The 25,131-nt window shown below is 48.2% G+C and overlaps 12 protein-coding genes across 12 annotated transcripts; 6 read left to right on the top strand and 6 right to left on the bottom strand.

Annotated features, from left to right (window-relative positions):
* Nucleotides 1–291: 291 nt before the first annotated feature.
* Nucleotides 292–1,912, bottom strand: An05g00180 (uncharacterized protein; the record flags this gene model as incomplete). The annotated part of the gene is made up of 4 exons (XM_059747831.1): nt 292–927; nt 975–1,457; nt 1,513–1,758; nt 1,832–1,912. The coding sequence occupies 4 exons, from the start codon at nt 1,910–1,912 to the stop codon at nt 292–294; spliced, it is 1,446 nt and encodes a 481-aa protein (XP_059603709.1).
* A 478-nt stretch (nt 1,913–2,390) lies between these two features.
* On the bottom strand, nt 2,391–3,926 carry An05g00170 (uncharacterized protein; the record flags this gene model as incomplete). Its single annotated transcript, XM_001390554.3, has 3 exons — nt 2,391–2,688; nt 2,742–3,038; nt 3,094–3,926. 3 exons carry the CDS (start codon nt 3,924–3,926, stop codon nt 2,391–2,393), a joined length of 1,428 nt encoding a protein of 475 aa, XP_001390591.1.
* A 2,317-nt stretch (nt 3,927–6,243) lies between these two features.
* An05g00160 (uncharacterized protein) lies at nt 6,244–8,325 on the top strand (the record flags this gene model as incomplete). The annotated part of the gene is made up of 5 exons (XM_001390553.3): nt 6,244–6,319; nt 6,447–6,795; nt 6,868–6,902; nt 6,967–7,643; nt 7,699–8,325. The coding sequence occupies 5 exons, from the start codon at nt 6,244–6,246 to the stop codon at nt 8,323–8,325; spliced, it is 1,764 nt and encodes a 587-aa protein (XP_001390590.3).
* Nucleotides 8,326–8,548: 223 nt separating this feature from the next.
* On the top strand, nt 8,549–10,269 carry An05g00150 (hypothetical protein; the record flags this gene model as incomplete). The annotated part of the gene is made up of 6 exons (XM_059747830.1): nt 8,549–8,608; nt 8,779–8,854; nt 9,136–9,250; nt 9,424–9,535; nt 9,618–9,804; nt 9,947–10,269. The coding sequence occupies 6 exons, from the start codon at nt 8,549–8,551 to the stop codon at nt 10,267–10,269; spliced, it is 873 nt and encodes a 290-aa protein (XP_059603708.1).
* A 126-nt stretch (nt 10,270–10,395) lies between these two features.
* On the bottom strand, nt 10,396–11,471 carry An05g00140 (uncharacterized protein; the record flags this gene model as incomplete). Its single annotated transcript, XM_001390551.3, has 2 exons — nt 10,396–11,145; nt 11,259–11,471. The coding sequence occupies 2 exons, from the start codon at nt 11,469–11,471 to the stop codon at nt 10,396–10,398; spliced, it is 963 nt and encodes a 320-aa protein (XP_001390588.1).
* A 692-nt stretch (nt 11,472–12,163) lies between these two features.
* On the top strand, nt 12,164–13,209 carry An05g00130 (uncharacterized protein; the record flags this gene model as incomplete). Its single annotated transcript, XM_001390550.3, has 4 exons — nt 12,164–12,379; nt 12,446–12,546; nt 12,642–13,050; nt 13,144–13,209. The coding sequence occupies 4 exons, from the start codon at nt 12,164–12,166 to the stop codon at nt 13,207–13,209; spliced, it is 792 nt and encodes a 263-aa protein (XP_001390587.3).
* A 606-nt stretch (nt 13,210–13,815) lies between these two features.
* Nucleotides 13,816–15,318, bottom strand: An05g00120 (uncharacterized protein; the record flags this gene model as incomplete). Its single annotated transcript, XM_001390549.1, has 5 exons — nt 13,816–14,634; nt 14,694–14,789; nt 14,844–14,954; nt 15,020–15,207; nt 15,282–15,318. The coding sequence occupies 5 exons, from the start codon at nt 15,316–15,318 to the stop codon at nt 13,816–13,818; spliced, it is 1,251 nt and encodes a 416-aa protein (XP_001390586.1).
* A 322-nt stretch (nt 15,319–15,640) lies between these two features.
* Nucleotides 15,641–16,502, top strand: An05g00110 (uncharacterized protein; the record flags this gene model as incomplete). Its single annotated transcript, XM_001390548.3, has 3 exons — nt 15,641–15,866; nt 15,951–16,210; nt 16,275–16,502. 3 exons carry the CDS (start codon nt 15,641–15,643, stop codon nt 16,500–16,502), a joined length of 714 nt encoding a protein of 237 aa, XP_001390585.1.
* Nucleotides 16,503–16,759: 257 nt separating this feature from the next.
* Nucleotides 16,760–18,060, bottom strand: An05g00100 (uncharacterized protein; the record flags this gene model as incomplete). Its single annotated transcript, XM_001390547.3, has 3 exons — nt 16,760–16,900; nt 16,951–17,907; nt 17,965–18,060. The coding sequence occupies 3 exons, from the start codon at nt 18,058–18,060 to the stop codon at nt 16,760–16,762; spliced, it is 1,194 nt and encodes a 397-aa protein (XP_001390584.1).
* A 485-nt stretch (nt 18,061–18,545) lies between these two features.
* An05g00090 (uncharacterized protein) lies at nt 18,546–19,479 on the top strand (the record flags this gene model as incomplete). The annotated part of the gene is made up of 3 exons (XM_001390546.3): nt 18,546–18,841; nt 18,907–19,297; nt 19,366–19,479. 3 exons carry the CDS (start codon nt 18,546–18,548, stop codon nt 19,477–19,479), a joined length of 801 nt encoding a protein of 266 aa, XP_001390583.3.
* A 783-nt stretch (nt 19,480–20,262) lies between these two features.
* An05g00080 (uncharacterized protein) lies at nt 20,263–21,335 on the top strand (the record flags this gene model as incomplete). Its single annotated transcript, XM_001390545.3, has 3 exons — nt 20,263–20,331; nt 20,397–20,733; nt 20,818–21,335. The coding sequence occupies 3 exons, from the start codon at nt 20,263–20,265 to the stop codon at nt 21,333–21,335; spliced, it is 924 nt and encodes a 307-aa protein (XP_001390582.1).
* A 280-nt stretch (nt 21,336–21,615) lies between these two features.
* An05g00070 (uncharacterized protein) lies at nt 21,616–24,178 on the bottom strand (the record flags this gene model as incomplete). The annotated part of the gene is made up of 10 exons (XM_001390544.3): nt 21,616–21,742; nt 21,796–22,286; nt 22,345–22,573; nt 22,626–22,639; nt 22,713–22,838; nt 22,901–23,020; nt 23,066–23,183; nt 23,242–23,464; nt 23,567–23,651; nt 23,717–24,178. The coding sequence occupies 10 exons, from the start codon at nt 24,176–24,178 to the stop codon at nt 21,616–21,618; spliced, it is 1,995 nt and encodes a 664-aa protein (XP_001390581.1).
* Between the last annotated feature and the right edge of the window lie 953 nt (nt 24,179–25,131).

Here is a 25,131-nt window from a genome sequence, read left to right as displayed (position 1 = left end):
CACGCAAGAGAGTGGTATATCTGCTTCATTCAGACAAAGAGCTCTAAATTTACGACCCAAGTGGCGCAAATATCCAAGTACACATGTCTCTTCCCATAATTGTGGGCTGATTGTTTCCATATCAATTGACAATGGAATCGAGGATGTTTCCCAGCACCTATCACTTTCCCGCAGTACAAATGGAGTGACGCAATAATGTATAGTGCCTCTAGTAGACGTGGCATTCCATGGGCAGGCACGAACAGCGCGTAGCTTCATGATTTAGAAAGCGTATTTCAGGCCGCTCGGGGCTCACTCGTCCAGGGCCTTCGAACCCCACCTCTCTACAAACTTCTCACGCCCTCTCTCTCGTCTATGGACCACGCTCATGTCGAGTCCCTCCAGCCCCTTTTGAACGCCCTTCAAATCATCTTCGAGATTGGAAAGCTTTCTCTGATTATCCAGATTCGCAAGTGAGGTCTCGAATTCCGAATCGGCGTGCAAGGAAGTGGAGAGAAGCCGGATCGCCCGGTCTGTCGGGAGTAACTCAGCTATGAGCGGCGAGTCTGCGGCATTACCGTGGTCATGTAGACTCTCAGTCAACTGATGTCGTTTCTCTTTTAAAGTCACTGCGCATTCACTAGCTTCGTCTGCATGAAGCATAGAATCCAGAGATAATCCTACTCGGCGTAACACTTTCGCCATCAATTGAGGATCATGGGGCCGACTATTGTCTTTTTGAGCTGAAGAAGAAATTGAAACGGGCTGTACAGAGGAACGTCTCAGGGTCTCTCTTCTAGGATTAGATGGACCCAAGAAGATATCGCCAATCTCTGATCGGTGCGCAGCAGCAATAGCTTCTAGGGTTCCACAGTAAGATTCCCTGTCCTGCAGGCACTTGACAAGACCATTTGTAGACGATGCCATCTCCGATACTACGTCCAAAACCTAGAACGCGTCAGTGCAGCAAACCAAAGAGGCCATTCATCTCTTACATAGTCCAGCGTTTCATGGGAGGCACTTTGCAGTTCCTCGTAGTGACTGCTTAGCTCGCCTATTATAGGTACAGCGAACTGTTGTCTTGTAGACATCTCAGCCAGTACATCAATTTCGGGATAGAGAGATTCAAGCTCTTCCTCCAATGCGGCCAACGGCTCATCTTCAGTGGGTGCTGGCTCAGTTCGCATTTTCATTAGTCCAGCCCGTATCGATTCCAGATATAACCGATCGAGTCGACACTTGATCTCATCGGCAACACACTGAGCAAGAGCAGTACATCTCTCGGAAGCTATCTTCGCACTATTCTCATCTTGTTGGCTCGTTTCTATACCGGATGCCAGCCTCTCCAGATTCGCGATTAACCTATCATCTTCCTTGAAGCGAGCTGTCAGAGACGAGAGTATCCGTTTGGCGTCTGCTGAAGCTTGCTCCGATACACCTCTTAACTCTGATTCCAATGCGTGAGCCAGGTCACAAGACTGTATAATATACTCAGCAAAGCTCTGTGACTAAATCAACATAAGGAAGCACTACCGCGGCAGTTATATTCTGTCTTTCTGACGTATGTTTCTGGCGCAATCGTGCTATGTCCCGATTTTGTCTGAGCCCCAATTCGTCATCCGAGGTGATAGATCTGTCTAAGCTCTCATATTGCGATGCTAGCGTGTTGGTCTGTCTCTGTATTGCAGCCGTGGAGGCATCTAGTGTTTCAATGGCGCGTCGAAGGTCATCATCCACAAGTGGGCGAGTCGCTTTGAGGTTTGAATTGGCGAGAAGAGTCTGCAAGGCACCGGAGTCTTCAAGTTTTGAATATCTATTATTGACCAAAGCAATTAGTGACTATGAAAGGTACGTTGCGAAGCGGGATTAGAAATACAGTATGAGCTCTTCTTGCGACAACAATGTGTCGGTACTGAGATGCTCCGTCAGCCATTTTGCAATCTCAGTACCCTCTGTCCTATCAGCAAGAGCGGATCGGATTTGGTCTCGATTTATCGAGAGTTCGCGATCTTTGAGAGCGGAGATAATGGTCGCTGATGGGTCCATTGAATGATTGTTTTGGTTGGGTCGCGATGATGGGTTCACTGCGCTCCGCTCGGAGTCGGATCTGTTCTGCTGCCGCCGCCTCAGGACAACCTTATCAGATAATCCACTTCAACATCCCACTCTGGTGGGTTGAAAATCATCACACTCCTCAACAGCGCTAGGCGTGATACTTTTACTAAATCGGATGGATATAAGCAGGTCTGTGAGTTCTACAGAAAGCTCTATTTATTCAGCAACAATTACCTGGTGAGTAAGAGGGAGTTTCTGAAAATACCCGCTACTGTCTACTTTCATACATTTACGATATGCTCAGGGACTGTTGACACACCGGTATCCACCCGAACTGAGTCAGTCCATTTCGCCTCTCATGCCTCAGCCTCGCCCTCCACTACAATCTGAGGATAGTACCATGTAGTGACGGCGATAATAACGTAGACCAGAACGCAGAGCCCTCCTTCCAAATAGTTGGACTTGCCATCTCGAAGAAAGTTTCCAACAACTAAGATGGACAAAACGACCAAAACGATCATGAAGATCTCGAAATTCAGACCCATGTCCTTGCCAATGCCCCAACCCACAATGACTGCAAGCGGTGCGTTCAACAGCGCAGTCTGTATCGACGGTCCCAGGCAGTGGAAGAGTGCAAAATTGATCTGATTGTCCCTATTTTGGAGTCAGAAGATGCGGAGTAAACAGTCGCCAATGGATGTAATTACCAGGCTTCATCGATAGCAGTCAAGTGCTCTGCTGCCTTCTCAACAAGCGGCACAAGAATAAGGCCCATGAAGTTGTCTGATACACCTCTCTCATTCACAATATCCTCTATTTCCTCCACCAGAAAGACGGCCGACATGCAGACGCATGCAAGAGCTATTGCAATGGCAACAAAGCATTCAATTAACGTAAGCTTTGCCCGCTTCATTTCCCGTTCGCGATCTTCATCCAAATGCTCGTCGAATTCAAGGACTTCGTCGAATATGCTATGATGGCTATGGAGGTTGTAGAACAGATACCTAAAGCATGTGAGTAGACAGATCCATAAAAGTATCTCGGGACACGACAACATACATGATAAAAGCCACTAGGAGTATGACGGCTGTGGCTCTGCTAATGATCAGTGTAGACTGATTCAGTGTTTCTGTCGAGATTTGTACATGTGTATGCGATGCATTGCTTTTTAAAGTCGAATAGAAGGCACTCGGGATCAGAAGGCCAAACCCTGCCACTAGCAGGAGTCCTGAGCCTACTTCGCTGACGGCCTCATGGAATGATTGATCCTCACGCCCAATGCCTCCAAAGAAAAAGCATAGGCCTAAGCAGAGAAGGAGGTTCGCCAGGATAGAGCCTAGAATGGCGGCTTGAATAACAGGGATCAGATTGCCTCCCCTGTCCTTGTGGATCAGAACCATGAAAAGGACGATTTCCACAACGGAACTGAGAAAGGTCTCCAGCAAGACACCGAATACTTTGGGCAGCTTCTTGGCTAGCTCGCCACCCGCGAAACCAAGCAAGTTCGCTGAAGGTACCATTGCGATATAGTTGAGGGCAAATATCCAAACATGAAGGTCTGGCCGAGCGAAATGAAGAGCAATCGCAGCTGGAACGAAAGGCCAGAGGACGTTCACCAGCATGGAAAGAGTACAGGTGCTCCGAAAACAAACGCGCAGAAAGTGAAGTGGATGGACGCCAGTACGCCCACTCTCTCCAGCGGTATCGATTCGAAACAGACTATGGTGCCGTCGGTGTCCTTTCTCATTGTGAGTCGGCAATAATGTACCACTCTGCGACTTCGAAGCCGATCGAGTAGCATCCGGCGTCAATATTCCATCATGCTGTGGAAGGCCTCCTTTCTGAGAGGATTGTGACTTCTGTCTGCCAACATCATCCGGATTAGAGCCCATCCTGGGGGAATGCGTTGTTGATTGACTCGGTGATCGACCAGAATCAATCTTTTACGGATTGGACACGGGCTTTATTATAAAAGAGAGCAAGGCGGAGGTTTTCCTGAATGAAACCGATAGTGAGATAAAAACAAGGTGGGTGATACTGGTTTGCATGCTCTAGTAAGCTCAGGCACACATCGGCATCGTCAGAGGTGACTTGAGGCCCAAAGCCAAGAAGGATAGAGGACAAAAGGACGGGAGTAGTAAAAGACAAGCAAGATAATGTATGGACACCGGAGATTATGTACGGGGGATAATAATTGTGGACCTATATCATATAAAAAAAAAAAAAAGGAAATAACAGGAGTTTCAGCTGAATATGCTTGGCTTTGCAGATGTGGTCGACGACTGTTATTGTGTACTATTCCATTAGTAGAAAGGAAAGACACGAGGGGAATTGCTGGGGCTGGGACCGTCTGCATGAAGGAAAAGTTAATAAATCACCTTCAGCAGACGTCTTTTTTTTTTTTTGTCCCGCTGATCATGATCGCGATCATTCTGGAGATAGATCTACCCAAGTAATGCAGTCAGGAGGCTACACAGTACAGCATATAGGCAGTATTGTATGCTGGAATTTACGAACTGTCATCTTCCCAAAATTCCTGTGGAATACTGGACAGGGTACTTCACTGGACATCACCAGAGTGACTCTGTGCAGACCGTCACTCAGGAGAATCGGGCCCTTCAGCTGAGGCGATCCCTGAGTTCCTTAGTTTACCCTTGGTTGTCAAAGTTCAAAACATCGTGCCCACGCTGTAGTCTTGGCGAGCCTATGAGCATCGGAGTGCGGCCTCTGGATGGAGCCGTGGCGCTTCGGCAGGTGAGCTGTAAAGGCTCACTCCCCCCCAAAAAAATAAGCTGTCAACAGATACAGACCCGTCAGCTGCTTGGTAGTTATCATCCCGCCGCCTATATTTCGGATATAGATGGTGTCTCCCATGACAGTTATAGGATAGGAGAGATTTGCTGCAAGGACATTACGGTTATGCCAAGCATGCTGAAATTTATGCCCATGGACTGTGTACCATAGTCGCTGCTTCAAGGAGGGGCTGGTTCACGCATTGTCGATACACAGCCACGATTGACTCGCGTCGAATCCTGCAGCTCGCCTCCAGGTGGGGACTCACCGAGAGTCGAGAGCAAGCGGTAAATATGGCCTAGCTTGGCGGGCTCCCGCAAACTTCCCGGCAGTTGGCTTGCTTGACAAGTGTCTCGACAGAGCTTAACCAATAACTCAAAGCATGAATAATAGAATCCCCCATGGGCTTCTATATCCTCCCTCAAAATCTACAATTGCGCACTCACTTAGCACACAACGGCATAGATAGTAGTAACCAACATCCCGCAATTACAACTATCCATCTGACACGAGTGCGGGTACCAATGGGAGGAAGGAAGCAGTGGAAGACTCAACACGATTTGGTAAAGCAAATATTGTGTGTATAGTAAAAGAGTGGATTCCAGAACAGACCCCAGCATTGAAATGGATATGTGACAAGAGGCAAATCAGTTAAAAAACAGGGTTACGCCGTCATTTATCAGAGGCTTAGACAGGATCCATGGCCCATAATCCAAGTGTCCTAAGTAGAAATGCCAGCAAATGCAGCGGTAACATAGTTTTAGTGCTGACACACATCAGTTAGTTATCTCTCTTTCATACTCCTCTCTCTCTCCCCCCCCTCTCTATGTTAATCCCCAACGGCGAAATAAGAATATAAGCTAATGCAATGCCTATCATCCACATGGAATAGTTTAGAGAACTTTACCCGCCGATAGAAGATGTCAATTTTTATCTTATCACTACATTATTTGGGAATGTATCCTATTGCTGGTTGCAGGAGAGAACTCCTGGGACTAGTACCACTGTTAGAATGCTGTTTTCTTCAGTCACCGATATCGTATCCTAAGGACACCTCTATCCTAGTTCTGACGTAGACCAACACTAATCTGACCTACTCTATTTCCAAAGTATGGAGTACTAGTAGTATTAGGTCATGTGGTGCCTATTGGAGTACCTTATTTTCACTCGGGACCTGCTATCGGACATCGGTATTGCATGAGTGTGTTTTCTGATTGGCGGTGCGTGTGAATACCCACCTTGCCTCCACCAAGTCCCTGGAAGAAATGGAAGAAGCTAAATCATGAAATGATAGAGATCGCCCGATAGCATAATCCCTTCAGTGTAAAGTCGACAATTGACATTCATTATCCAACTCCCGAATAATGACAACCTTATGCTAACTATACTGTCTCATGTAGCCCAACTCACACCAACATGTCAGACCACATAGCGATCACGTGGTGCTTATGCAAGAATTTCGTGAACTCGAGCGAAATGGCGAATGCGGTTGGTTGGCATGGCGTAAACGGCTACCGTCGGGAGGGGTATACCACCAATCTGTTACGAGATTTTTTGCCTTGCCAAAAAAATTTCCTTCTTCTTGTCTTATTTCCTTACTTCTGATACCCCTATTATAGTCGCACAGGGCCCTCAATTGCAGCTCCGTAAATTATCTTACCTCACGATCAACCCATTTGACGAAGATCTGCTATCTCCGATACCTACCATGTCCACGATAACCACCCCGGCCGGTCCTCCGGTGGCCCTTGATACAATCACCCAGAATATCGGCAATACTCCCTTGGTCAAGCTCAACAGGATTCCGCGCAGCCTGGGAATCGAAGCCACCGTCTATGCCAAATGTGAATATTTCAATGCTGGTGGGAGCGTGAAGGATCGCATCGCTTTGCGCATGATTGAAGAAGCGGAACGATCTGGGCGCATCAAGCCTGGCGATACTTTGATCGAACCTACCAGCGGTAACACGTAGGTCCCGTTGCGCAAATCACGCACATGATCCTCAAAGAAGATGCCCTAACTCCTAATCTCTATCACTAGCGGTATTGGTCTAGCTCTCGTTGCGGCCGTCAAGGGTTAGTTGAACCAGCATTTCGACGTTGGGATCTTGTTGGCTAATAACCATCTCGGAGTATGCAGGCTACAAGACTATCATCACTCTGCCTGAAAAAATGTCCGCCGAGAAAGTATCAGTATTGCGAGCGTTGAATGCTACCATTATCCGTACTCCCAACGAAGCGGCATTCGACTCTCCGGAGTCCCACATTGGCGTCGCAAAGCGCTTGGAGAAAGAGCTTCCGAATGCGCACATTTTGGACCAGTATGGAAACGTGAACAACCCACTCGCCCACGAGCTTGGAACCGCGGAGGAAATTTGGGTCCAGACAGAAGGCCGGATCAGTGCGGTTGTCGCCGGTGCTGGCACTGGTGGAACGATTACTGGTATCTCTCGCGGCCTCAAGAAGCACAACCCCGATATCCAAGTCATTGCAGCAGATCCTCATGGGTCCATTTTGGCACTTCCTGCGGCGCTGAACGACGAGCATCTGAACGAGCCTTACAAGGTCGAGGGTATCGGATATGATTTCATTCCCGAGGTTCTGGATCGCCAGGCAGTTGATAAGTGGTACAAGACCGCCGACAAAGAGTCGTTCCAATACTCTCGGCGGTTAATCGCCGAGGAAGGTCTTCTGGTTGGTGGAAGCAGTGGAAGTGCCATCTCCGCTTTGGCGCAAGCCGCGAAGGATAATAGATTCAAGAAGGATGACGTGGTTGTCGTCGTCCTGCCCGACAGCATCAGAAGTTACCTTACCAAGGTAAGTTAATCTATACTTTTTGGCTGCTTCTAATGAGTCCTCTAACATATCACAGTTTGCCGATGACGACTGGCTCGCTGCGAATGGCCTTCTGTCGGCGACCCCTGACCCCACATCCTTCCCAGCGCTACAGCCGCAGGCGAAGAGCGATGCCTTCGCCGGCTCACAGGTCAAGGCTTTGAGGTTGAAGCCGATAACGACAGTCCGATCCAATATCCCCTGTGAAATTGCCATCGAAATGATGCGCGACAGAGGTTTCGACCAGCTGCCCGTTCTTGCTCCTTCCGGGAAGAAGCTTGTCGGACTGCTTACCCTTGGAAATGTTCTCAGCCGGCTGACGCATGGACGTGCTACCGGGAAGAGCCCAGTTGCTGATGTCATGTTCGATTTCAGCAGGATTCCGGAAATTGTCACCGATCCCAGAGATATGGGGCTTGCCAGCTCGCAGGCCGGCCAGAACGGTAGTGCTAACGCGAAGCCTCATATCAGAGATCGGAAATTTGTGGAGATTACCATGGACACGCCTTTGAGCGTTCTCAACCGATTCCTTGAATGGAACAGTGCAGCTGTTGTCACTGAGCGAGATGACCAAGGAGCAATGAAGCCGGTTGCGGTGGCGACCAAGGTCGATCTCCTCACCTGGATGCTTCACAACGACAACAGTGGCACCTCAGGTAATTAAGATTATGATATTCTAGCGACTGTAACTTAGATTTTCAACCGGTTTGCTATCGATTGGAGAGTATCAACTATTTCTCCAATTTTCAGTATTTCTTTTATTTTCTAATTTTCATGGGTGGATGGATGCCCTCTGGCACGCAGCTCCGAGTCATCCAGTCATATAACGGAGGCTATGCAATGGGCGAGATGGAGTTACTTGGAGCAATCTAGATAATTTAGGTCAAATGAGCCTCCAATCGAACAATCCCAATAAGTTGGGGGATCTTGCTGTGTGTAGGGCTGACGTACGTAACTCACAGAAGCCCGGCATGACGTCTCGAGTCCGCTATCTTGTAACTATATTGAAATAGCAATGCATTCGAACTGTGCCCCCATAAGATTATCAACGATAGAAATCCCTCTTACCTGTATATATTCTCTTGCTTCAGATATCACTTGACATCTATAATGACAGGCATATTCACCTAGTTATAGAGAATTCTCCTTAAGAGGACACACCACCGCTGGATGGGAAAGTGGCTTTGGTAACAGTAAGTCTACTATTTCGTTACCGAAATATTCAAAAAAAAAATATGTAGTATAACCGAGAAATCCAAATATCACGGTTTTCCAGGAGTTTATTGCTAACATGGCAGTCAACAGGGTGGTCAAGGAGGCATAGGAAGAGTTAAACAATTCTTCTCTGCCCTAGTTATCGCAGCGACTTTGTGATACGAACATCGCAACTCTCCTTCCACGCCGAGCCCTGAAGCAGGATGTCAGACTGAATGATATCTAGAGATTACCGCCCAGCTTCTTACTCATAATATAGATAGGGTTTTGGTCCTCGGTCGAAACAGCGACAAGTTCCTAGCAGCCAAAGAAGAATGGCAACGTCGTCATATCAACCTAGGCAAGGACAACAAGAGTCACTTTCATTCAATGCGGTTTGGGCGATATTTTTGCCGTGAAGGAAGCAACCGACCAGGCCGCAAGTATAACAAATAGACTAGATATCCTCGTTTGCAAGGGCGGTATGACACCTTCCTATATACGACCACCCTTCCCTTCACCAGCATACTACTAGCGGCATTTGATTGATTAAGAACAAATTCTATAGGCCTCGGTGTCACAACCAAGAACGAACAATCACCTCAGGTGAAAATGGTCTTTGCGGCAAATTGTATTGGCCCCCAGGAACTGGTCACCCTGCTCTTACCACTCTTATAAACGTACAGTAAATCTAGAGAAGCCCGGATTGTTGTCACTAGTTCCTCGCTGCACTCGGCATGCCATAACCTGGATTTGAATCAGCTTACCACGCCTATGCGTGTGATGCCTCTGCATCCGTATATTGATGGCTTTTGGGGTTATTGTCGTTCCAAGTTGGGAGAATGTCTCACTCGTCGAGTCGAGCAAAAGGCTCCGAAGCTGGAAACATCTACGTCAATGCTTTCTTTCCTGGGAACATCGTCACAGAGCAGTGGAAGGCCTGGGACGAGTATGTAGAACTTACTCTCGGTGCAATGTCCCCTTACATCTTTTCAATCATCGGGCAAAGTACCCAAGACGGCGCCGCCACTGCCATCTATCTGGCTACAAGCGATCGGATTCGTCTCGATGGTATTAGCGGCCAATACTAGATTCCTACTGCCAAGCCAGACGCGGACGACTGACATTGGAAATGACCTGGTTCTCGCCTGCGACCTTTGGGTCCATATCCTTACATTTCACCCTCTCTGTCCCTTACTCTTCTCCTCAGAATCCTGCTTGTGTAACTGGATTGGATAGATACCAAGGTGATAGAGCATCTAGGCCGCCATGGGCAAGAAGAGTCCTGACGGCAGCTCCTCCGAGAAGTATCCGTCAAAATTCGCAGGTTATTGCATATTTTTGGCTAAAGTTCAGGTATATCATGATCCCAAGGTTCCCGGTTTCTGCTCGTGATGATCGTGCCGGCGCATAGGGCTTGTATGGACTGTCTGGATTGTATGTATGAGTTTGTATTTTTAACAAATGTCTTGTATCGTTTCATCCCATCTCTGGGGCCAGTAGCACTGTCAATGGCCCAAGTCATACATAAATATTCGGTTCAGAGGCATTGACCGATCCATTCCTCCCACTTTCTGACGCCGGCCCCGAGGTTGCCCTCCTCATCACTCTTGACTGCGCCGCCGACAATGTCAACAATCAGCCCAATTTCATCTTCTAGGCCTCTGAAGGTGAACTTAATCCGAGTGTCAGTACTTCCCAGAATATCGTCTTCGCCCTCATCAATTCCAGCGTCAGCGCTAGCATCCATGAGACCTTTGCTCTTGGACTTCCTTATTCTGTCAATCTCCGCCTCCAGCTTTTCACGCACGGAACCTGGAGGTAAGGCTGTGAAAAGGTCTTGCTTGTTGGCCACCACGAGAACGGGGATCTCCGAGGCTGCTTTCGCGGAATTCTTGCCCTTCTTAAGAGCCCGGTTCTGGAGGGCTAAAAGCACATCATACAGATACGAAGCTGTATCTCGCAATGTTTCAGCCTCCACAAGAGCAGCCGTGTCGACCATAAATAGGATTCCACGCAACTTGGACTTTACATCCTTGGATGTTGACATCGATAGCAATGTCGCAAGTCCCTGAGATCCCCGCAGTTTTCCATGGCCTGGAGTATCCCATAAGCGGTACTTGACGGGGTTCTTGGAAATATCCTTCAGGGAGGTGTCATTGACAGAGCGGTAGCGGTTCGAAGCAGTCTGGATGGAGGCGGGAAGGCTGATGGTAGCTACAGTTGACGTTTGCGAAGTATGTGTGAGCCGAGACTCTTTGGGAGGAACACGTGACGATTTAGTCTCGAGCTATTGTAGACGGAAAGTGATTGTTAGCACAGGCTACACTTTGGGGGAATGCACAGAGCAAGGCTAGATAAGATTGTGTGATGTGCATTGAGGCCATGTCAGATTGAACATACCAGGCTTAAGAGAGCGGTCTTGCCAGCCCCACTGGGACCAAGGAGTAGGAAATTGCTGGAGGGTGGAGAAGCGACGGTCCGGTAGAAGATCAAGTGCAGCAGAATAGGTAGCCCGAATGCAATGAAAACTGTGACCGCAATGGCAATGGGACTGCCATCAAGCAGACTGGTAGCTATTCCCTCAAGGGTCTTCCAATTCCCGTGAGATTGCATCTTTCACAGATGCTCACCTGAAGTATGGTGGGTGAATTTTATCAATCTATAAACAGGATTGATACGAAGGGTTTTTCAGTTATCCGGGGAGTAGTGAAGAGGGATTGTGTAGGGCATGAACAGGTCGAGCCCAGGTTCCGCAGTATGTATCCAAGAAGCTACCAATCCGCGAGCGCAGAACTTCTTGTCCCTCGTCTTCTCCCAGTCTGGTTAGAGTAACAGTCCTGACGCAGCCAATTAGTAGACCAAGTCTGCGGGCTGTAATCCTGTCCGGAAGCGGGCTGACATCCAAGTTGTTGCTTGTTGGTTGCTGGAGATTGCAGCGGTGACGACGAAACCTCCGGGTGGGCCAGATGGATCATGCCACCTTCGGAGCGGGATTCTGGCCGAGCTTGTGCTTGCCTTGATGCCTGTATATGCCTTACATGTCATGTGCTTGTGTGCCTGGATGCCTTCGTGCCTGGCTTGTGGCCCGTGCGTTGTAGTTCCCGATGAGGAAATACAGGTATATACTTCGGTAGCACAGCAGGCGTCCCAGCATGCCGTTGATTGCAGGGGGTGACGGGAGTGTGTCAACAGACATCTTTGGCCATCTTCTTTCTCCGTCAAATACTACTTAACGCTTGTTTTCGGTAGCATTGAAATTCCAATTTTCCCCCTTCTTCTATCTCTTTCTCTCTTCCCATCTTCCCATGATGAGACTCGCGCGTACAGTATACTTAGTGCTGTCACTTCTCTCAGCTGCTCTTGCGGATATCGAATTCATCGACCCAGCAGCCGGCACAGTCATCAGAGCTGGGGATGAGTTTACTGCTCACTGGAGGGATTCCGGCACATTACCCCGGCTTGCTTCACTCGTACAGTATGACCTCTATCTTTGTGCAGGCGGAGACACAGTGGGATCCCATGTGCGTGCTCTGTCAATATTCTCGCCCCTTAAGCAAACTCTACTAATACCCACGTCTTTGATACAGGAGGACATAGCTCTCCTCGCGAAAAACGCGCTTTTTGCCAAGGGCAACTCAGTTACGTTTAAGATTGATTCCGAGGTTGGCGGCAATGATGCAAACGCATAGTAAGGCTTCTTCCATAGCTCCCATGAAACGCGACAGCAGGTTTCGACCTCAGCTGTAACGTCCCTTTCACTGCTGACAATTGCACCTCGTGCAGCTTCCTTAGGATTGCCGCTTCTGGTCCTGATGCCTCTGTTGTCAACTACTCGGATCGCTTCACCCTCACGAACATGACCGGATCATTCTCCCCGACGGTTATCAATGGAATTCCTTCCGCTATGTACCCTACAGACTCCTTTCCCCCGGCCCATATGGATGAAAGTCACGAAGAATTACGGAAGAGGCAGGTGGCTGGACCCTTTACGATTCCCTATCAGTTGCAGACTGGACCTACAAGATACGCACCCATGGCTAAGAAGCCTGGAAGTACGATTCCGGTGGGAACACCAACCCCCCAATATCCAACGAGCGCGTATTCCGTTGCTACAACATATCTACCTCAGGCTACTGTTCAGATGACACTGTCCGCCTCAGAAACATACTCCGTTATTAGCATTGAGAATACAGTAAGTATAGCGTGGCTGGGTTTTGTCACGATTGATTCTGTTCTTCTCTTCTCAAAGCTTGCGAATCTGGGCTAATGGCACTCCATTTCACAGGCATCTCCAGCACCGCATGCCGGAGACACAAAAATGAAACGGTTTTTGGAAAGATGGAAAGATTGAGGCGTTTGACAATTCTGAGCTGTAAGGTCTAGACGTGCATGGCCTATTGCCTGATCGTTACAAGGCTTCCTCCCTACTTAGCATGCTTTCATGATAGCCTGTATGGGGCGTTCCCGAGCTAGAACGGAGCTCGAGAATATATATTGCACCTAACGCCAGGCATTTCCCAACTATGTTTGTTTGCATCAATGTGATTACTATTATACTGGACAATGCTGGCCTCTTGGAGTTTATCTTAATCAGCAAGCCTACTACAGGTAATAATTTTGATATATGTACTAAATGTGATCTATGTTTCGATTTTTGGACAATGAGTGAAGCTCTAATCTAATCCATGACTAGCCTCTACTTCCTTTGATAAGCACTTGTGATAATATAATTGTCTGTTACTCATCGAACTTTCGTATCCCTCTTCCGCCAATTAGCGGCGGAATAGCTAGTAGTTCAGTGACTGGGGGAGGAAGCAATGCTTGATTTGGGACTCGGGCATCACTGACTTAGAGAACCAATATGTCGAAAGCGCACCTTCAATCTTTAATCCTCCATTTGGAACGCGCCTTGATCGTTCCTTCTCAACATAGCCGAGGGGTTAGAAGCATTTGCGTTTCAATGACGTGGACTGTCGTTACTCTGTGTGAAAGAGATGTTCTCTCGAAGAGCCACATATTCACTATCTGCATAACCGAGTAGTGATTGAATATGTGTGCTTCTCTGGCCCTTGATGCGGACGATTTCACTGCTGCCGTAATTGACTAGGGCACGCCCAACTTCCTTCGGCTCCTGGCCATGGTGTAGGAACTCCCCATTCAGGGCGTCTGGCGAGATCTTCTCAACCACAACCAAGCGCACTGCTTCCTGTTGGCCGAAATGACCTTCCACCCCCACAACGCCTGCCGGGAGCAAGCCAGCCTTTTTCTGGAGAGCACTATAAGCACCATGATCGATATATAGTGTACCTCTTGGTTTCAGGCCATGAAGGAGCCAGAAAGATCGGGACTGAATTGGGGTTTGCGAAGGAATGAATCGAGTGTGTAGTGGGGGCGGTGTGCGCAATTCTAACGAGCTCGTAGAATCTCCAGACTCCAGGCCAAGTTGCTCCGTTTGCTGAAGGTATCTGACAATTTCATGGACATTACCCGGTTTAGAGCTTTTGGTAATGATTGTGGTCACGCCCGCACTGGTCCCCAATTTAGCAGCGACAATCTTGGTACTCATGCCTCCTGTCCCTAAAGAAGATCCGGCAGACGAGACATCGGCCTCCAAAGACGAAATATCCGTGACAACCTCGATAGGCTTCGCATCTGGGTTGTGGCGTGGGTTAGCTGTGTATAGACAGTCGACATCCGTCATTAAGAAGAGGTAATCGGCTTTGACCATAGCTGCTGTTATTGCCGACAGTGTGTCATTGTCACCGAATTTGATTTCCTTGTAAGAGTAAGCTTTTCCCCCCTTTTTCTTTCATATCTTAACTAGCCGAAGCATACCGAGACAGCGAGAGTGTCGTTCTCATTGACTATGGGGATCACACCCATGTCGAATAACTGTGCGAAGGTATTTTGGGCATTGAGATATTGTGTCCTCTATACCGGCATCAGATGTGAGATGCAACTTCAGGAACCAGAATGAATGCTTACATCCGCAATGTCATTTCTGGTCAACAAGATCTGTGCGACCGGGAGACGGAGATGCGAGAAAAGACCGTCCCAAAGACTCATCAGTCTACATTGTCCAACCGCGGCCAAGGCCTGGAGTTCATATATCAGCTTCTGGAGATCAGGCAATCCGTAGTATTATGTGTGTGTGTTATTACCTGTATACGGGGCAAGTGTTTCGGCCTCTCGTCGATATCCATTCTCCGTAAACCAACGCCGACAGCACCGGACGAAACGAGCACAACATTATGTCCGTCGCGATGAAGTTTTGCGGCGGTCTCCACAATTAAGGTTAATATAGACAGTATAGGCTCATGGGTGTTCTCATCCACGATGGAGCTCGTCCCTGTTTGTACCACGAATGAACGTTAGCGTTTCTGTAACAGTAAATGCGCAGGCTTGTAGTAGGATACCCCGCACCTAATTTGATGACGATCGTGAGACGTTTTGAAGCCATTGTAAAGTGAAGTTGGAGTTGATTAGTTAGACGAATATTTCTAACAGTCACCCATCTGACGGCGACACTGGTAAACGGCGGGATCCGACCTCCCTCCCAGACACGACGATGTCAGACAGATTGCGCTAGTCTTTGTAGCATGATCGGGCATGCCCATTTGCCGTGTGTGATTTTCCGGGGAATTTCTATTTTTTGCCAGGTACGCCCTTCACCGCCAATGCGGAGAGCTGAGGGCGGAATCGGCCTGGACGATCTTTCCGCAGCGCTTCTTCCGTATCCAGTTCACTGCGCTGGCTTTCTCATCCTTGAAACTTTGGGCGAAATGTCGACTTCCGAGTCTTCCAATAACGGCTCGCAACCCGGCAATCAGGATACAGGTTACATACCTGGCGACGACACTTGGACGCAATGGCGCAATATCTTCTCCATCCTAGCAGGGCGAATGACTGATGAAGGGAAAGAACAGTTTCGTGTTGCCCGGGACATTCGGAATGAGGTCGCCGATTGTAAACGTTGCGAGGATCAGCGTGATTATCTCTTACAGTTCAGTGAGTCATTTCCCCTTTGCTGTTCGCGGATGCGCAGGGCTTTGTCACTCACTCAGGATCACAGCTAATGCAAGAAATCACAAGGTCCCATAATTCGGTTCATGAGTGACAGTATTCGACAGCTTGGGGGAGACCTCCATAGCCATAATATTTATTGCCGCCGATGTACCAATCGAAAAGCTGGAGGCTTCGACCCTGACTATGGTATCTTAATTTGCGCGAATGAGATGAAGGACCAGGGACATCTGGAGGACACAATGGCTCATGAGATGGTCCACGCCTACGATCACCTGAGATTCAAGGTTGACTGGATGAACAATTTGCGGCACGCAGCTTGTACCGAGGTAATTACTCTCCCGGGATGATGACCACCTGAATTTGAGATACATCGGCTGACACAAAATATAGATTCGAGCCAGCTCCCTTAGTGGGGAATGTCGGTGGGCGCGCGAGTTCTTCCGGAGGGGTCAGTGGAAGTTTACACAACAGCATCAAGAGTGTGTTAGAAGAAGGGCTATCTTGTCTGTACGAGCAAGGCCAGGATGCAAGGATGAAGCCCATGCAGAGAAGGTTGTAAACGAAGTATGGGACAGCTGTTTTAGGGACACCCGCCCCTTCGACGAGATATACCGATGATACTACCATTTTTGAGCGTTGCAGTCCTGCAATAGAGGGCACTCGTGTGTATATATTATTTGATACGCCACCTGCAAAGATATACCAATAAATAATAGACCCAGGGAACCGGACGCCGCAGAAAGCAGATAATCGTAAAACTCCAGCATGCTCAACGCATTCCACACGAAATAAATCGGAAAAAGGCCACTGGTTGGAGTGGCAGGGAAAGACCACACGTCTCAACACCAAAGCGCCATGAATGCATGAGTATTACATTATTGTTTGGCATCCTTTGACGAAGCAGAACCAGAACTGCGCTTCATGGTTCGCTCATCCTTAACACAGTGTTTAAGAATCCAGGGATGCCTCTGGATTTCATCAAGAGAGATTCGCTTCTCAGGATCCAGAACAAGAAGCTAGAAAGCATTAGCAGATACTCCATCAGGGGCGGCTGGGCCTCACATACCCGTTTGATAAGATCTCTCGCCTCAGGGCTCACAAATGAGGGAACCGACATATCCGCTCTTGCAATCCGCCTCTGTGTCATAACAGGGGTGTCCTCAAAGGGAGCTTCTCCAACAAGAAATTCGTAGGTCAAAACACCCAAGCTCCACAGATCGACTTTTTCATTGTAGTAATTATCCTGTGAACCCGGCTTGAGCATCTCGGGAGGAAGGTAGTCCAATGTTCCACACATTGTTTGCCTCCGGTTGTTGGGTGCATGTACACTCCATCCAAAGTCACTGATCTTGATTTCCCCGTGGATGCCGACTAGGATATTCTCGGGTTTGATATCACGATGCATGACATGCTTCTTGTGAAGGTATTTCAAGGCAGCAGCCATTTGGGCGATGTACTGGGCAGCTTTCCATTCAGGGAATCGATGTTCCTTGCGAAGGTGTTTATATAACTCCCCCCGGCCGGCAAATTCGAGAATCAAAAAGATCCGCTTGCTGTCATGGAAGTGTCCGTAGAGCCTTAGAACATTCGGATGACGAAGATTGCTCTGAATCTCGATTTCCCGGCGGACTTGCTTCTGCACTCCACCCTGCTGCAGCTCAGATTTGTGTAGGACTTTGAGCGCACATACAAAACCAGAAGACCGCTCTTTGGCCAGGTACACCCTACCAAACTTCCCTTTTCCCAAAGGCTTTCCAATTTCAAACATTCCAAGGTGCAGCTTCTTTGGTGCCGGTTGATCATATAGCGGGTTAGGGTGTCGTTGCTCTCCATTCTCATCTAGGTTGCGACTCGGTAAGGTGTTCTGGGAGCCCTTTGTAGGGGACTGAGCAACGTTCATGGCATTGACTTTGTTGTCATTGGTATTTTGTAGGGCTAGCTTCAGCAGGTTGGATCGATTGGAGCCGCTATATTGCCCTGCAGCTCCAAGGCCCGAAAGGGACATAGCTGTTGATAGGGAGCTCTGATGTACGGCATTAACAGGCCATGTGCTATACAAGGCATACTCCAGGACTCATACCTTAGGTTTCGGGTAGCTACCGCCATTGTGTCCGCTGTCATTTTCGTCTTTGACGGAAAGGCGCTCAAGGCGCGCTTCCAATGTCTTGGAGGCCATGGAGAAAAATGTAATCGACAGTGATTGGCGACGGAGAAAGCTAAACGAGGTTGCAGGCGATTATCAGGACTATCGTGCCTTACAAAGTCATAGTCAAGCCCTAGAGAGTCTATAGAGAGAATATTGGTCTAGATGATGAACTGGAAGAGAATAATGGAGAACGAGTGAGTAGATAAATAAGGTTGAGGAGAACTGGCAGTCCTCTAGCGACGCTCGGATGTTTATCCGGTTTGGTTTCCATACACATCACCCCAGCAACAGATCGGACCGCCTCTTTCTCCGACACCGCGGGGTATGATCTATCGGCTGGCCATGGGGGACGCCGATGATGCATATCTGTGAATCAAAAGGATTATTCTCTCTTCTCCGACACCTTTCATATTCTCCTATTCCTTCTCCTGCCTGTGTATAATTTATCACCGTCACTTGCCACCCACTCAATATAGCATAGCATGACTTCACGTAGCAACGCGGCGTCAGCAAATATGGCGAGTACCGCAACTTCGCCCAGCTTTCAGAAGCCCAATTCCGTGACGGTCAAAGGATTCAAGATCAGCACTCAGAAGTTACCAATACTCAAGGCGGATCCAATCGAGGAAATGACGAAAGAATTAGGAATAACCCCACCAGAAATGATCTTTGGCGACAATTTCGTTGCGATTGAACATGAACAAAGTTCTTGGGGAATAGCTTTCAACGCGTTTGACGCCTTGGACCGTGTGGACAAAACCGGTACATCGATGCTCAAAGTCGCATACTCGAGAGAGTGGCAGAAGAGCAGGTACTCCACCATCTTTGCTTACCTCACGGGTCACTTGCACATGTTTGTGACTGACTGGTTGTTAGGGAGAAGACTCACGAAGGAATCAAAGAAATTGTTAAACCCTTCGATTGGTCTTACACTACGGACTACATGGGCACAGTGAAACCTGGGAGTCGGCCCTTCGTAGCAACAACGAAGCCTATCCCTATCGAACTGTTGAAGCGGCCGGACCCTATCTTGTTTTATGACGACGTCATCCTTTATGAGGATGAACTTGCTGATAACGGCATTACTATGTTATCATGCAAGATCCGAGTCATGCCATCTAGGCTGCTTCTCCTTACGAGGTTCTTCATGCGACTAGACAACGTTCTGTTCCGGCTTCGGGACACGAGAGTCTACGTTGGCTTCGAGGAAAGGGAGATCATCAGAGAATATCAATCTAGAGAATGTGACTATGAAGCAGTAAGACGGGTAAGCTTGTCGCATACCTTGATTTCGGGTACTAGATCTGAGTGGCCAAAGTGCTAACTAGTTTTCAGACCTTAGCAACGACCAGAGACGATGTGCCAGCGGTCATGAGAGACCCTAATAGGCTTTCGGAAATTCTTCCGCTCGTCGAAAAGCGCTTAGAGAGGGTGTCTCTCAATGAATGAAGCACCAATACGATGGATACTCACTACCGCAGTCTACCCCCATCTACCACAAAATGAGGCCCATTCACAGTCGCGGCTCCAGCTGGTTGTAAGAAGTGCAACCGATATAGGAATGGCCGCTCTATCTCGCCACATAGATAGGCATAGTCTACTGCCTTCAGTGCTTGGAGTCGCTCCAGTGCTACTTAGGTCAACTCATGCCCGCAGTATTCCGGATAAATGAAGAGCGCGGTCGAGGCAACGCCACGCCCGGTGGCCTGGCTGCGATTATCTTTACTCAGTGAGGCAAGGTCATTAGAGGATGGTATTCATTAAAGCCCTGAGGAATCACGTTCAAATGATATGTGACGATACTATCATGGTAGTCCTCACATACCATAGCTTAGTTTACGAAGGGGTGTCATAGTAATGGGGTAGGTAATATAGGCAGAATGATTTTTTACTATCCCTCTGGAGCCTCTCAGTGGTCCTGCTCATTGTTGTTAATATCATTTCTACTTAATCTTTCTAGGGGCTTATGCTTGTCACAGTCCACTTAATATGGTAAGGTTAAGTCGTGACGTACCTGGTAGATGAACCGCGGATCGCTTGGCGGCAAACAATGCAAACATGGTTGGTCCCGCAGGCTTCTAGATTTATCCTGAGTATGGAGTAGTCTCAAGTTTTCGAATTGTACTCAAGGCCCCCATCTACAATCTCATGCAACAAGGTTTCATTCGGTCCAAGCGAGCATAAACACCGACCAGAAGCAATCAGGTGGTGGTGATATACAGACATCCAGCAATGCCCTCCGCAGGCTCGAAGACTCTGTCCCTTCGGGGGCTCTACAATTTTCAATGCCCGCGGCCCCAGGTACGGCCTCATCTGGCAGAGAAAACAAATGGATAACGTTCCGTCTGACAAGGCAATCATATTAGGTACAAACGTATAACAAGACACACCTTCCATCAATTCACGGCTTGAAGCCCTCGGTGTCTCACCGCCACATTAGCCATCAGCAACAGCCGCTAGCCTCATGCTTCGTTCTTCCTTCGCAAAGTCGCCGGAATTCTTCCCAGCTAGCTCGTGCGATCGGGCCGCGCCCGGGTACTGCAGCAGAAACCTACGTTGCTTACGGAATGACGCAAAAACTATTCGAAGCCTGCTCCAAACAAGCAGACTACAAGATACCTCAGTTGTCTCAGAAGGGGGCTCAGGTGCCCAAGACAAGTGCCGGGGAAGACTTGGGAGTAGGTGAAGGATGGTGGTATGAAGGTGAGTTTACTCTAAGTGTCTTCATTTCGTAGATGGAGGCGCGTGGTACCTAGGGGTGCGCGGCTAAAGAGCTCAATTAAATAGAATTGGGCCTCGTTCCTACTTTCTCAACATGGTCGCAGGTTACGTTCCTGCACATGTACCTATTGACGGTCCGGTTGCGCGCGTTGCCGTCGCATGACAGCCTTCAAACCTACTCACGGCACTTAATCGACCACTTCTCACATAGTGCCGAACATCGCATGGATGTGCTTCACGGATTGACGAGCCGCGGTATACGCAATAAGTTTCTCAAGGATCTTTTTATCCAGTGGCGCGGTGTTTTGGCAGCCTACGACGAAGGTCTAATCAAAGGAGATGCAGTGCTGGGAGCTGCCGTTTGGAGAAACCTCTGGAAGGCGAGCCATACTGCACCAGACGGTAAGGACTTGGATTGGTCGAAGATAGCTCAGGTCGTCGCGTATATGCGGCGAGTGCTCTCCGAACTCTCTCAGGTGCATGAAGCGGATTTGGTCTTCCAATTGGACCGGCAAAGGAACGGGAAGCCGGGTATTTTCTCTTATTCCGATGTCGATCAAAAGATGGTCGATAGCAAGCGGTGACAATGTGGGTTTGGAACTAGCCATCGGCGCTCTTTTGTTCGCTCTTTGTACGAATAACCATCATGTCTACCTTTTATAATGTAACATATTGGGCTTGACCTTGCATCACTTAAGTCTTTGTGTGGGAATACTTGCATACTTTGCTATCACTGCCATGGCTAATGAGCGTAGTTGATGTTGTCGGAAAATCATTTTAGATATGAAATGGCAGGTCATTTTTATCAACGGCCTTACCCATTATGTGAATCAGTCAAGAAGCTCATGAGTTTTGTCGATTTTGCTATACGTCCCTCTTCCCAAAAAGGTCCTTCTCAACCATTGCTCGACATATCGGATGGTAGAAGTCCTTGTACTTCTCAAAAGTTGCGACTGCAACCTCACGGTTGACTCTCTGCAAGCTCCGGAACCTGATTGCTTGGTCAGCGCCATAAATTGTCTTTTCGGTTGCAAGATAGCTTACAGTGGCCTCACAAACTTCATTCTACCAATTCTGCCCAGTAGTTCGGTCGCCGGGTCGACAACATTCTCATCACCAGCTTTCAGGCCCAGTTGGAAATACAGGTTGGCGACCTCTATGTTCTCGCTCTTGGAAAGTCCATAAACTTCGCCCATGAGCTTCGACAGTTCGGGAGTAAGTGGCCGCTCAAGAAGAAGCATCTGTTCCAAGAAAACGACGATCTGATTTGCAGACAAGCTCTCGATATCGCTTAGCTGCGGCTTGAAGGAGGAAGTTTCAGAAAGTGACTTCCATTTTTGGGCAAGTTCGTAAACAACGTCAACAAGTGATGTATCGAACTGAGGCTTCGGAGGTAACCCAGGGGCATAGAACCATGTATCCCAGTCGAGATCATTTAACAGCTTAGACGCTTCCGCGTCAGTGCCAAAGAAATCCAGGAGAGTCGCTTTGAATTCGTAGGAGTCTAGTGACTTTCCCTTGAACACAGTAAAGTACTGATGGAACGAATTTGAGTCAGTAGATACGGTTTGCTTGTGAGCCTAGGTAACTCACGTGAGGGATAAAACGGTCAAACTTCTGTTTTCCTACAAGTGTTTCCAGGTGGAACAAGAAGTTGAATCCTTTCTCGTAAGGGATACTAGAAAACGCATCATCCGGGTCCTTGCCCTTGAGGTCCGTAATCAATTTAGTGAACTCGTGGTCATGCCCAAAATGCTCCACGGAATCAGTGAGTGCTTTCCAACCTATAATGGCGGAGAAATGCCGATATGCTTCCCCATGTCTAGTTCCGATTAGTAACTGGTTGCAGCGACAAGACAAGATGCTACACTCACACGGCAGCTAGGATCTAGAGCGTTGTCAGCGAAAAAGGATTATGCTGCCTCAGCCGAGGGGAGGGGGCCCAGGAAAAACAAGCTTACCCGCCTCTCTAAATAGGTGGTCCAGCCTTCATTCAGCCAGAAATGTTCCCATGATGCATTGGTCACGAGGTTGCCGCTCCAGCTGTGCGCGAGTTCGTGGGCAATGACATCAATATTTTCTCGGTCCTAATCCGTCAAGTTAAGTATTAAGCAACAACTTATTGCACAAGATAGCTTCTGATTCGCACCTTAGAAATAATACTGGGAGTGGCGAACGTGAAGATGGGATTTTCCATTCCTCCGTAAGGGAAGCTTGGTGGGAGAATCAGAACATTATACTCGCCCCAGGCGTAAGGGTATACAATTTTCTGCCTTGGTCAGAGACGTTCCATTGCACTGAGCGGCTCACAAACCTCAATTGCGCCGATAAACTTCTCCGTATCTGCTTCGAGCTCCCACTGGCATTCCTGGACCTTGTCCGGGCTGGTGGCCACAACACTGCGGGGTCCGATTGCAGCTTCTGAAATGTCACTGTCATTCGTGAGCCAAATGGAGTTGATTGGGATTCACGGATAGACGACAGGCTTACCCGCTGGCTAGAGCGAAGAGATAGCTCGGGATTGGGACGCGTTGATGAAACTGGTACAAAGATTTGCCCTCCGATTTCGACGCACCCAGAGCATCCCGGACAGGCAAGCCACTAGCAATCACAGGAAGGGGGGACGAGATGTTGAAATCGATGGTACTCTTAACATCAGGCGTATCCTGGCAAGGAAATATGGATCGTGCATGGATCGCCTGGCACTGAGAGACTAGATATGACTCTTGTGAGCAGCTCCAAATTGATTGATTTTAAACCTGGTCTGAGAGAGTTCTCACAGAAACTGGGCGGGAGAAAGATTGTACTCGCTTACACATGTATGGATGCTTCTTGTTGGACGTTTGGGCCGGGGTCAGCCATTGGAGTGCGGTACACTTTTCAGTGGTCTGAACGGAGATCTAAATGTCTGCGGTGTTAGGCCAGAAAACGAGGAAAGTGTCTGGTATTTCGATTTTATATGTACCTCAACGTCAATGGTTTCGTTCAAATTTACTCCCTGATCGAGCTTGATCTTCAAGGCAGAGCCATAAGGTTCCAACGGAGGGAGAAGCTCCCACTCAGAAGGCCTGCCGTCAATTTTGACGTCTCCGATTGCCACATGGTTAGAGTCCAAGATGATCTCCTGCGATTCGCCGTTGGTAGTTGACTTGAGCTTGTGAATGACGTTTCCCACGAGCTTTTTCTGGTCAAAAAGGATGTCGAAGTTGGCAGTGATGTGGGTGCATATCCAGTTGTTATAGTTGCTAAGGGTATTGGGATCCCTGGGGGGGTGGATGCTAATCGCCATGCTACGTCTGTGAATCTGGGGTAGTCGAAGGGACCACCGGACTTGAATCGAAGAGTTGACGTTGGCCTTCAGACCGGTAAAGCAGGGAACTCGTGGGGAGCTAATCCGCCAGAACAAAGTGAAAGGAATAGGTTGCATGTGCCCCTCTTTATATTACCGTCCGGATGACTGGATGGATAAGAGAAAGTAAAAATTCTTCATTATCCCTTTCTTTTATTTTTACACTATTATTAAATTATTCAAATTGAAGTGGGATTTTTAGCTTACCTAGACTAGGGAGAACCATCCTATCAATTCGAATTCTGCGGGCGGAAGACTCGGGTCTCTTCCCAAGTTCGTCTCTCTTAATTTCTGTTACATTCACGTTCCAAGACATCCCTGCCCCGCACCTGATGATACCTCCTCTTCCTCCACCTTTCTTTTCTAGTAACCATCTCTCTCATCTCGGCCTGTACACATACTAGATGGTGGGTGTATCTTACTTACTACTCTTGTTTTCCGTACCCTTGACGGTTGATTTTCCCTTTTGTGTGTGTGTGTGTGTGTGACGCTACTGATGCAGAATGTATTTGCTCCTTTGCTGCTTTTCGTTGTACCCAGGGTATAGCTGATCTTGATCTCAGTGCTAGAATGTGTTTACAGATACATATATGTCCACATATATATACAATTACATCGCATCATGTACTGACGATGATAGACCTTCCTGTCTTGTCAATTGAAGGCGTTCTTGACGACCAAGTCTTCCACATGTTCAAGAATCTAACTAGTTATTTCGGCAACTGAAAAGGCTACTGCTAACCATTGCAAGGTACTACTATTTAGCCGTAGTTAAGTGCTTCTACAAGTGTGACTAAACAATACTGTATGGCACCATCATGTCACTGCTTTGCTTGAAAATGAGATCACTTTGCACTACCATCCAATGGATAGAACTGTGCAGTGCCAATCAATATTCTGAGGCGAATGGAGAGTTTTGCGGCCTTTCAAGCGTGGATTTAGTCGCTGCTAGCTGCCTGATTCTACGAGTACCTACCATGCAGGTACGGAGCAGACACGGAGTCCATACGGAGAAGAACTTCCAAGTGGAA

Source organism: Aspergillus niger (genome assembly GCF_000002855.4).
Source record: "Aspergillus niger supercontig An05".
Taxonomy (NCBI): Eukaryota; Fungi; Ascomycota; class Eurotiomycetes; order Eurotiales; family Aspergillaceae; genus Aspergillus; species Aspergillus niger.
The sequence above is the reverse complement of the archived record's forward strand: the minus strand, read 5'-3'. Positions and strand labels throughout refer to the sequence as shown.